This window comes from Carica papaya, chromosome 6 (genome assembly GCF_054855325.1).
Source record: "Carica papaya isolate Zhongbai chromosome 6, ASM5485532v1, whole genome shotgun sequence".
NCBI classification, from domain to species: domain Eukaryota; kingdom Viridiplantae; phylum Streptophyta; class Magnoliopsida; order Brassicales; family Caricaceae; genus Carica; species Carica papaya.
The window spans coordinates 3,825,837-3,837,591 of NC_142314.1; the positions used below are offsets into that span (position 1 = coordinate 3,825,837).

General features: G+C 33.2%; 4 protein-coding genes and 1 pseudogene across 6 annotated transcripts in view; 4 read left to right on the top strand and 1 right to left on the bottom strand.

Moving 5' to 3' along the window:
• LOC110816583 (ARM repeat superfamily protein) overlaps positions 1 to 2,057 on the bottom strand; it is a 46,338-nt gene extending 44,281 nt beyond the window's left edge. The window contains exons 1-7 of one of the 3 annotated variants that reach the window (XR_015821447.1): positions 1,757 to 2,057; positions 1,544 to 1,651; positions 1,265 to 1,452; positions 914 to 1,166; positions 764 to 831; positions 569 to 638; positions 71 to 442 (exon numbers count right to left, since the gene is read on the bottom strand). Coding sequence is in view for 2 of the 3 variants with exons in the window: in XM_088222511.1 (XP_088078637.1) it covers positions 71 to 442; positions 569 to 638; positions 764 to 831; positions 914 to 1,166; positions 1,265 to 1,452; positions 1,544 to 1,651; positions 1,757 to 1,945 (1,248 nt within the window). In the remaining variant the exon portion in view is untranslated. The remainder of the gene's footprint in view (positions 1 to 70; positions 443 to 568; positions 639 to 763; positions 832 to 913; positions 1,167 to 1,264; positions 1,453 to 1,543; positions 1,652 to 1,756) is intronic. The other 2 variants (XM_088222512.1, XM_088222511.1) reach the window with 2 other exon arrangements.
• Positions 2,058 to 2,191: 134 nt separating this feature from the next.
• Positions 2,192 to 4,883, top strand: LOC110816483 (tumor necrosis factor receptor family protein). Its single transcript, XM_022044692.2, has 2 exons — positions 2,192 to 2,491; positions 4,359 to 4,883. Exons 1-2 carry the CDS (start codon positions 2,240 to 2,242, stop codon positions 4,590 to 4,592), a joined length of 486 nt encoding a protein of 161 aa, XP_021900384.1. The 5' UTR covers positions 2,192 to 2,239; the 3' UTR covers positions 4,593 to 4,883.
• A 2,056-nt stretch (positions 4,884 to 6,939) lies between these two features.
• On the top strand, positions 6,940 to 8,098 carry LOC110816554 (putative cinnamyl alcohol dehydrogenase 1). Its single transcript, XM_022044789.2, is given in 4 exon segments — positions 6,940 to 7,009; positions 7,012 to 7,027; positions 7,599 to 7,712; positions 7,791 to 8,098. Coding segments are annotated over 4 exon segments (504 nt in total). The 3' UTR covers positions 8,095 to 8,098.
• Positions 8,099 to 8,689: 591 nt separating this feature from the next.
• Positions 8,690 to 9,061, top strand: LOC148253228 (putative cinnamyl alcohol dehydrogenase 1 pseudogene; annotated as a pseudogene).
• A 65-nt stretch (positions 9,062 to 9,126) lies between these two features.
• On the top strand, positions 9,127 to 9,929 carry LOC148253229 (putative cinnamyl alcohol dehydrogenase 1). Its single transcript, XM_088222645.1, has 2 exons — positions 9,127 to 9,226; positions 9,338 to 9,929. Exons 1-2 carry the CDS (start codon positions 9,142 to 9,144, stop codon positions 9,532 to 9,534), a joined length of 282 nt encoding a protein of 93 aa, XP_088078771.1. The 5' UTR covers positions 9,127 to 9,141; the 3' UTR covers positions 9,535 to 9,929.
• Positions 9,930 to 11,755: the final 1,826 nt, after the last annotated feature.

Consider the following 11,755-nt stretch of genomic DNA (forward strand, 5'->3'; position numbering starts at 1 on the left):
AAGACCTATTATGGTTCAATAGTATACAGTGTCAAGGTGACAAGAAATAGGGAAAAGAAAATAAACGTACCCCTACCTGTAAGCAAACAAGAGCAGCTACTCTAACCTTAGACCTCTGAACACAGTCAGGATCATTAAGAGATTTTTCACTGTCACTATAATCTGAATCTAATGAAGTCAAATCTACCACTGAAGACTCGTGATCAGATAAACACTGGGAATCCAGAACTTTGTCCTGCTTCAGGTTAATGCTTTCCTTTTTCCGCAAGTGGGGAGGCCTATATGGGGCATGATTTCTCCTCTTTGGCTCTTGTGCATTCAAATTCAGGGTCATTAAATCAGGCTGCTTCTCCTTGTGAGCAACATCAGGACATGAAGGCTGTATTCTACTAGAAAGTCCATAAACGAAGAACATCCGTAATGCTGATACAAAACTAGACACCTGCAAGTTAATTTTTTTTTTTTTTCTTAAAATGAGAAAAGACAAAAGGCTATGTCTATTGGACATTCAGACAATCACAACCATGATGTCGTTTGTGTTCTTCAAACTCAAAATTCATGTACTTACGTGATCAGAAAGGGGAACTTTGGGATCTACAAGGATCAGATGTAAACATTGTAGAAGAGACGCATAGAACCTGCAGTATCATAACTAACTGTTAAGAGTCACAGGATTATGGGTAAATACACCAAGAGAAGGGAAGTGACATTATACAGGTTCTAACTTTTTCCACTAGTTTCTGAGGAAAGGAGATTATGATACCTTGACATAACATTGTCTTCCACAAGCAAGCTCTTAGATCCTAGGACATCCATCACTTTTCTAAGAACCTAACTCACGTTACACACACTTGAGAATCCCAAACTTGTATAAACACCAGAAGTACAACAATGAATTATGGAATACATTTACCTCAATTATTGATTGGCAAATATCACGAGGAAATGAAGATCCAGATGCAGAAAATGCTTCACCGAGCATAGTAAAGGCAAGAGCTTGAAATTCCCATAAGCCACTGCATCTGTTCGCAGCATTGGCAGAAGAACTTTGGCGGTAACGATATGAAAAAACCAAGTCTGTTTGCAAGCATTCTATGCTGTTCAGAAGGAACTTGACCAGGTGGACATCCTCTGAAACGGAGGTTTTTCTATAAATGGTAAATCGTCTGTGAAAATGGAAGAATTATGGCATGAGTCAGTATATACACCATATTCAGTCCATAGATGAAAAGAAAAATTGCAGTCAAAACTGAGAGCAACTAACCTCAAAGTCTCCAAACAATCCATAACGGTTCTTGTTCTAGGTGCACTCGCATTTGCATTTGGTGAAACGGAAGGTGTATTACCAGGCGCGCCGAGAAGGAAATCCAAGATTTTGGCAAAACAGTTAAGGACAAGGGTCCAGGAAGAAGGATTGAGTTGGAGAGAAACCCGATAACAGACATCATGGATCTAGGACAGAGCGAGACTGACAACAGTAAGAGCCAAATAATATTCAAACAAAAACAAAAGGACCATTTATCATCAGAATGATAAGGCTCACCAAGCGGCAAGTGTGAGCAGATGCAGGAATCATTTCTCCAGCATCACCGCCATGTGAAGCATTTGCTGTGGCAACCAGTTCCAGAAGAAACAACAAATCCGAAGTGACCTGCAACATTTAAACAGTGAAAGAAATTCAAATGCGAACAAAAATTAAACAAACAAAGCAAGAAGAGACAGCTCTGTATGATTAGAAGAGACAGAATTGAATCACCTCGTGAGGAGGAAGCTCGGAGGCAGCAGAGAGCAAAGAGTGATGGTGGGAGAAAATGAGGTTTTGAAGCAACGGAGCAAGTGGTGGCGGTGGGCTCGTCAGAGTTTCATCTCTCAACGTCAGAAACGCCGTCCTCCAACACCTAACTCCTGACCACGACGTCGACGTCGACGTCACCGACGACGACATGCCGGTAAACAGCAAATCCGTCTTCCCTGGAGCCCTACTGTTCAAGCGCCAAGGGAACTATCATATACTTCCGGCCGGTTCTTCTGCTCAGCGAAAAAAAGGAAAAAGAAATTGAGGGAAATATGATGCAGAGTCCCAATTAATAAGTGGGTAACCCAGCCCAATTAATAAGTGGATAACCCAGCCCAATTGAGTGGAGTCCACGTGAGCATCACGTGCTCACATGAAGAAGGCCTTAGAGATGCAAAACCCTTGTCGGACTACAGCGGAGGAGGAAGAAGCAGAAGAAAGACGATGTGGTTTAGAGGAGGAGTGAAATTGAGAGCTTCAGTTCTCCAAGCATGGAGTGGTAGCAACAACAGTAGTATAGGGAGAATGGCCGGTGAGATATTCGTTAGGCACATGTCCCGGAAATGCGCAGTGAACGTGAGGAAAATCAACCCGAAGGTGCCGACGCAGGAAGCGTACGCCATCTCCCATTCTCTTTATGATATCATCAAGCTCCATGGCCCTCTCACCGTCTCCAACACCTGGATCCATGCGAAGGTAGGTTCAAATTTCTTTACTTTTCCACTCTCTGTTTTTTTAGTTAATGAAAGCATATAGAAATCTCAGTTAAATTGTGAGAAAAGAAAAAGGAATTGGCTTGATATAATAAGTACATTCAGAAGCAGCTATAATACGTACTTTGTCATTTTTTACTCAAAAGTTCTTTAAGTTTTTCCTTCATTGTTTGCCTGTTCATCTTTTGTTGGTTGTTGCCATTTTATTTGTCTTAAGTTCAGATACTCAGAATAGCTATGCAGTTTGAACTCTAGCGTTTTTGCAGTTGTTCATAGCCAGTGGAATGCAAGCTTCGACCAAAGGGAGCTTTGGCTATGTTTGGAACCGATTCATTATTTTTATATAATTTACTTAAAAATTTACACGAAGTATTTATTCGAAAAAAATTTAGAAATTTTATAGAATTTATTTATAAATCTACACTTAGTTTAGTTAGTAGATGATCTACATTTTATCAAAAGATAATAAAAATTGAAACTCATTGTTCTAATCTTGATGGAATTTGAAATTCATGGTTTTCTAATTGTACCTCTAATTTTATATGAGGTCCATTTTTATTATTTTTAGTTATTTTTATAATGTTTTAGTTGTATGGATTTGTAAATGAATTCTATAAAGATTTTGGGTATTAGTGGAGGGAATAAACATGTGAGTCTCATTCCTCTTGCTATCTTTTGGGTAGCGTGGAAATAGAGGAACAAGAGAACTTTCGAGAGATTGGAAGTTGACTTTGATAGGGTAAGAGATAGATGGTTCCAAACTCCGATTTTTTTATTATGAATCATTTTCTTTACACAATTGAGGATTCTGAGAACTTTATTGATATTTTAATTGAAATGTAAATATTGTTTTGTAAATAGACTGGCACCACCTTGTTGCTTGTGAATGAATGAATCACACCATACTTATTATCTGTAAGAAAAAGGAAGTCTATAAAAGTTTTAGATTTACTCCGATTATAACACTAGAATTGATGAAAATTCTATTAGAGAATGATAGAAGGTCAATTATTTTATACACGCTTTTCACTTCTCATAGTTAAATTATGTATGAATTACTAACTAAATTCTACAAATGAAGTTGATTTGTTACAAACATAGTCTTAGATTATGTTAAATCCAAGTGATCTGCTAATGCAATTATGCCATATGCAAGCACTTTGTCTGATGATCATATATGCTGGTTATTCATCTCTTGGTGTTTGGTACTAGATTTTTTTCTATCTGAAGGCAACTTAATCAATAAAGGGCACTGAGATTATTTGGCATTTTATTTTTGACTTATGTACATGAAGATCTTTGAGGTTAATAAAGTCAAAATAAACTTAAAGGAAAATTTCTGGTTCGCGTAATTTTTTGTGGAAAATCATATTACTTGATTCTTTGTTACTGTTCATAGTGCTGTATTTCCTTTCTCAAATATAATGGAGGAATTTTGAAAATTAATGAAAATATCAGTATATATAAATAAACATTTCTTGGACTGAAATGAGACAGTTGCTCCCCACTGTCCCAACTGTAACTCTGTCCATCATGCTTTGTGTGACAATTTGGTATTTCACATAGAAGCAGTTACTTTAAGCTTGTAGTAGTAATAGTAGTAGTACTTGTTAAATTCAGGTTTTTTTTTTAAGCTCGTAGTAGTAGTACTAGTTGTTAAATTCAGGCTTTCTTTTGGGAATGTTTAAGGAAACATGAATGAAGTACCGGGATCTTCTAATCAGGGTTATTCATCCTTCATCAAAATATAGGATTAGATGCATGTATTGAAGTAAATTATACTTTTATGATTGAATTGTTTTACCGTTTTGTTCCCTTTACTTTACCCTCTTAATGTTTGTTTATAACAGGACGCTGGTGTTAGTGGATTAAACAGCAAAACACACATGAAAATAATGCTCAAGTGGATGAGGGGAAGAAAGATGCTGAAGCTATTCTGCAACCAAATTGGTTCCAACAAGAAATTTCTGCACTGTACTTTGCCGGAAGAACCTCAAAGTGACCAATCGAAAACTGCTTCTGAACTAAAACTGCAAACCAAGAAGCCCTTGACTAAGAAGAAGGGGAAGAAGCAAAGAAAATAAGATGAGTGGAGATCCGTTGCCATTGCTTTTCCTGTTCTTTGGAACTTGTGTGCTTCCTTTTGTACGGATGCTTCTTTGAGCTACCATTTCCCAGCATCAGCTTCAAAATAACTTAGGTATTAGGTTCTGAAGCCAGCCCGAATTCTCCTTACGAATTCTCCTTACAAGCATTTACCTAGGATTTATTCTGATATGGTTTGCGCTGAAATCGGATGATCTATAAAACTGTGTAAAGATTTTTCTCTGTTTGAATTTCTTAGAATGCAATGAAACAGTCTGCACATTTTACTAGATTTGATTATACCATGTTGGTGGTGTCTAGCAACATTTTGCAACCCTCTGGATCATACTAATTTGCCAATGTTTCATATGATAAATAAAAAAAAATATTGTTTTCTGGACCAGAGAAGAGTTTACTTTGTGATAGGACTAGATCATGTGGTAGTGCTTTGATTTATGCTTAAACCTGGAAGCTTGACCCATTATCTGGGCTGATCTATCCTGTCTGTTGCTAATTAGTTTTTACTTTTTTTGGCCCTCTGGTATTATTAAACTGAGAATAGTTTAGACTAATTTTTTTTTAATTTAAATTATTTTATCATTTTTTTTCATTTAAACTGAGATTTGCTAATTAGTTCAAACTAGTTCACATTTAAACTCTCCGCAAAATCTCGAAACCATATAATACGTCAAACATTTTACGTAAAAAATGTGGTGGGATATGGTTCAATTTTTATTTGTTGATGTAATAACTTAAAATCATTATCCTCCTCCTTCACTCTATGTGATGGTAATAGTAAGGCTATAATAATAATTTGGTTCTTGATTTTTTAATTTTATTTAAATTAGCTCCTCAATTAATTTTAAATTAAATTTATTTTTTTACTTTTTAAAAAAATTTATTTAATATATACTGCAAATAAAAACTAACACTATTAATTTATAGTGGTATATGTGAAATTTGTTAACAAGTGATATACTTTTATTAATTTTATTATTATTTATAAAAATATGAATGTGAATTAGTTGGAACCGTTTCACAAATTTTTTTAAAAAAATTCTTAACCATCTTATTTATATAAAAAAAAAAATGTTCTAATTGTTGTCTAAACTTGCCTCCATATAAAGTCCTAATGTTGCTGCAAAATGTCTATCCCAAATAATAACCATGTTATCCAAATTTAAAAAAAAAAAAAAAAAGAAAAAAATTGGTGTAAAAGGCTCTCCTAGAAAACAAAGATTTATATCTACATAGAGAGAGAGAGAGAGAGAGAGAGATTTGATATTCCAATTTATTTGGTTGAAATAAATAATAAATTAAATAAAAATATATAATAATAAAATAAATAATTATGATTATCATAATAATAATAATAATAATAACAATAAAATAATAAAATTTATTTTAAAAATAATTTTTTATTATTATAAAATAATTTATTAATATTATTATTATTGTAATTGTGTTTTATTTATTATTTATTTTAAATTTAAATTTGTTTATTTTGACAATTGTTTTGTGGGATTGAAATTTTTTTAAAAAAAGATGGATCATCATTTTCTCGGGTTCACTCAGAAACTCACACACATCCATACGTCAATGTTTGCCATAAATTCAGACGGGAATTCAATCCACACAACCTATTCTGTTATTGTTCCATTAGCAATTAGCATAAATCGATGCGGACATATGAGAAGGGTTCGTATTAGATTAGTTAATTAAGTGATTAACTAACTTAATTTTATATTATTCATTAAACTGTTTGTTGTTTACTATTTTACTTTTACTTTTACCTTTACCTCTTTACTTTGTGTGAATATAAATAATACACTTACAAATTATTCTCGATTATATATAGAAAACGTTATGCTCTTCGGTTTGCCTTTTATCTCTCTCTCTCTCTATCAGAGCTCCAGATCGTTACAATTCGTGGAAATTCTACATTTCGGAGAATCCAGAAATCGGTTCTACCAATTACAAGAAGCAAACCGTTTAAAACTATGGTAAAGCAGTTTTGACACTAGTCAAAATTTAAATTTTAGTTTATGCTGTATTTATCAATTTTATGTAATCAGACTCCATCAAGTTCCGGTTTGCTTCTCTATCTGCGGTATTGTACCATATGTTTAAGCCTCACACATTGTCTAATGTTTTCTTCAAGGTTTCGAGGGATTTTGCTGCCTCCACACAAAATTCATCTCTTACTGATCAATTCCTTGCATTGGTATGTATTTGAACAGGTTATCTTGGAAACATATTATGACTTCTTTCACACTAGTGAAAGAAAATGAAAAATGATTTTTGCAGCAACTTATTTTATTCCTATGTGCGGCAGATTAGTCAACCATGAGTTCTGAGATTGTAAAAGAAGACTGTGTAGGTTAGGCAGCAAGAGATTCATCTAGAGTTCTCTCCCCTTTAAATTCAATCGCAGGTGCCTTTAAATCCTAAACACTTTGGACAATCAACTATATCCTCTTTGTTATCTTTGTTCTTATTTGAGCACTTTCATTCTTCCTAATTTGTCGATTTCTATAATTATATATTGGTCATATATATTCTTTAGTCATGTTAAGCTTTGAGCTTCGTCCCACAGTTTGAATATAAATATGGCAAGAGATAGTATTATACTTCTAAATATATCACTGCAACTGATTGTATCATACTCTCATATATATCATGATCAAATTGACCTTGTTGTTAAGCTTCAGAATCATCCACAGATTTTGTTTTCCATTTAATCAGCATACTTGAATTGTCCCGTTAATCTGGTATGATTATAAATGTGTACATACATGGTATTCCCATTGTGTTCCTCTTGTTAATTTTAGGCTAAAACACCATGTTATAAAAAGGGCAATGTCAGGTTATGTATTTGAAAATAGATGACCAAGAAAATGGAGCACCATATATTTTTGTATTGATTAAAAGCAAGTATGTAGTTGTTAAATGATCTTGAACTTTTAAAATATAATCTTATCATCTACTGCCTAAAACTCATTTAGGATGTTTGAAAGTGATGATATATCATTAGTAATAACCCATTGTGGAGTTTGCTATGCTGATGTTGTCTGGACAATAAATAAACATGGAGATTCAAAGTATCCAGTGGTTCCTGGGTATGTGGCCTAAATCCATGTTGCAAATAATTCAAAATGATGTCTTGTACTAACATTGATATGGTGATTTGCAAGCAGACATGAGATTGTTGGAATTGTGAAGGAGGTTTGCTCGAGTGTTAAACGCTTCAAAGTTGGTGATCATGTAGGAATAGGAACTTATATCAACTCATGTAGAGATTGTGATTACTGTAATAATGGGTTGGAGGTTGATTGTGTAAAAGGGTCAGTTCCCACTTTCAATGGCATTGATGTAGATGGTACTGTCATAAAAGGAGGATACTCTAGTTTTATTGTCGTCCATGAAAGGCAGGTGCTTTCAGATCATTTGTTGTGTTGCTTGTGTCGTTATCTTTTCATACTAAATCTTTTAGAGAATTGATTAACTTCATTGGTAATTAAATTGATGGCAGCAATGGCTGACCATATGGTTTTCTAAATTCTTTGTCTTTCTGCTGTAAAATATTAAGCTAGCATTCATAGCTGAACAAGAATTCTTGCAAATTGATCAGTGATGAGTGCTCATGATGAAGGTTGTTTGTGCATTCTGTGCCTATAATTTTACAGTTTCTATGGACATTCTAGGTTCGAGACCACTTAGGTATCTAAGGAATTTCATAATAGAGTTCATTTTGTTAGATCAAACCATCTGGGAGGGATCAATTACTTATTAATGTACTCAGAGTGTGTGTTTCAAGTATAAATGTCATATACAACATGTTAAATGACGAATCATTCCCTTGTAGATTCAGATGATAGCAAAACTATTTGATTGTCTTTAAACCATAAGATATTGACATTCCCTAAAGTTAATATAAGAGAAGCTAAATAATGTCTTACACTACTTGGTAGGGAAAACTTATAGTAAATTCAAAAAGTAAGGCTTCGATATTATATATTTTGACTTAACTTTTTGAGAGTATTGATACTTTAGGTGATGTTGAAGAAACATGTTTAGTGCATTAGTAATGTTAACAATGTTAGTTTATCAACAGATACCTGTTGACTATCCATTGGCTTCAGTAACACATTTGTTTTGTGCTGGAATTACTATTTACGCCCCAATGATGCGGTATAAGATAAACCAATCTAGCAAGTCCCTTGACATGATAGGGCTTGGTGGTCTTGGTCACATTGCAGTGAAATTTGGAAAGGCTTTTAGATTGGAAGTAACAGTTTTTAGCACAAGCATATCCAAGAAAGAGGAAGCCCTGAATTTACTTGGTGCTGATAGATTTGTTCTAGCATCTGACACAGAGCATATTATGGTGGAAACAATTTGCTATTTGAAATCATGTTTTTTCGTTTCAGCATATTTGAAAATGATGACTCATCCTTTTCAAAATTGACAAATTACATGCAGGGCCTCATTAAGTCGCTGGACTTTATCATTGATATAGCCTCTGGCGATCACCTATTTGATCAATACATGTTGCTCTTGAAGATTGCTGGTGTTTACATCCTGGTGGGGTTCCCAAGTGAAGTCAAATTCAGTCATGCAAGCCTTATTCTGGGTAATTTGGTGATATTTATATTCTGAACAAATGTCTAAATGTCATCATATAACTTTCAATCAAGAATATGCTTAGTGGTGAATTAAATGCTTTAATGTTCTCTTTTGACAGGCATGAGAACCTTTTCTAGTAGTGTTATTGGAGGTTTATATTTAACCCAAGAAATTATTGACTTTTGTGCTGCTCATAAAATTTACCCACATATAGAGATAATTCCCATCCAGCAAGCCAACGAAGCTCTTGAAAGGTTAATAAAAATGGATGTGAAGTACGAATTCGTGATTGATGTTGAGAATTTCCTAAAATGATTCCAATGTCATTGAAGCAAAGGTGAAACTATAATCTTGGGTATCTTATGCTTTCATAATCCACATATTGGAGCAAAAATTACAAACTTGGTAAAGATTATTGATATACTTATATGCAAGACAAAATTACCTTCATGGATTTTGTTGGAGTAGCCCGTAGTTGAACTTTTCTTCCTTCCAATTATAATTTATTCTTTTTCCTATACATGCTTGTTTGCAGGTGGAGAAATGTCATTTTGGTCTATTCTTGTTTTAAGGAGATCTTATTTCCAAAAATCATATATTACCTAGATGGATATCATATAAAGTACTTGCACTGCGGGTGTGCTTCACCAGTATTTGGTTTTTGCATTAATATGTAGATTTTTCTGTCCCGCCCATCATAGTAACTATCTCCTCCTCACAGGCACATAGACAAAGCCAATAATAATGAATGACCTTTTGCCTACTAGTTTGTTGGCATTATTATCGGAGTTGTTATTTGCTAAACTATTACAAACTAAATACTATTAGTAGAAAGGTCAGTGTGGTGATAAAAAGACAAATACCTAATAAAGTTAAATTTGAATTGAGATATATTAGGTAACGAATATGCGACCATCCTAATCTAGTAGTCATAGAACTTAGATAAATAAGCAAATTGTGATATTGGGTTATATTTTGTGAATGACATTGATGTCTAAATTTGTTTAGGTCAGAATGTCATTACAAATATACACATATATATATATATTATACGTCATTTGTTATCAATTATTCTTTAGCTGGATAATTGGTGCTTTGGTAATTCTTTATGAAGGTAAGAATTTTAGTTGAGTTAAATATCATACGTTATCATTAAGAGGTTATGTTATGTTATTTTTAGTATAAAGTTACCACTTAATTAATTATGAAGTGTTAGATGTCTTTTTCTCCATGTGAAACCTGTTGTGTACTAATGGATGCCATATATGGCTTATGACTATCATCTATGGTCAAGTGACACTCATGGGTCCTGATTACTTTTTGGAAGTAATATTCTTTTTCGACGAGACTAAGATTTAGCCACAGGTGAAAGCAAAATGTTGAATTGTAATATTGTAAAAATAGTGTCTTGTTATTTTTGTACTTAAGAACCCAAGTGTATAGAAGGTGAACAGTTTTTTATTTGTTTTATAACTAACATAAGTTCTTATGAATAGAGATATTAAGATGAATAAGCAAGCAACTTGAGTTTTTACTAGATAGTTCTGATGCTTAAATCAATGTGAGGGAAATAAAGCCTAAGGAACCTCCAGTTTTAGTATGTATGATTTAAGGTGATTGTAATTGATGGATTTAATTGATCTCCTCCTTAATAATTCTTTTTGATGACTAAGATAGTAAATCTAAATTAGTATGTCTTTATAATTGTTTGAAATTAATAGATCTTCATTTACCATCATATGCTGCCATGTATTATCGATTGTACATGTTACTTACTATCTTTGTGATTAAATTTTTGCTACATGTGTGCTGTATTTGATTTTAAGTGTTTGCCACTTGTTATTTGGTGGCCACCTATTATTTCATTATTTCCTGTATATAAGAGAGAATTTGATTTTTGTCAAAATAATTAAGTTTAACATTCTTTAAATTTAAAAACGAATTTCAAATTATGTAGTAACCAATTAAAAACTCACTTTACAATCAAATACTTAAATTTAATATTTATTTCGTGGCCTAACATTTCAATAAATATGCGGTTCTTTCAATCATAAAACTTTAGTAATTGTATAGATAATATGTTAACACCTTTGACATGTGACATAATTGGTTATTAAATTTATTATGCAAGTTTGATCATTAAAATTGATATTCTTTCGCTTTTAAATAAAAATAAATTTCAAATATTAAATTAATTAATTAATATTAATTTATAGTAAAAATTAGGTTAAATGCCTCTGTATTTAACTACTATTTGAATAAATATGCAAATGAGGCTTTGAGGTTGTATTGTGTTCGTTGAATGATAGGTCTTCAATGTTTGCTACCACTATTTGGTTTATTTGGAGAAGAAGTGAGTTTGTGTGTGGTGCGGTGAGATGTTCACGACCCCCTTTAGTTTAGGCATCAGGTCACGTGTTATGGAGTTGGTAGCCCTAAAGTGAGGTGGTCAATATTCTTGACTAGTTGGTTTAAGCTTAATACGGATGAGTCGATCAAGAGTGATATTAGAAAGGTCACAAATAGAGGTCCCATT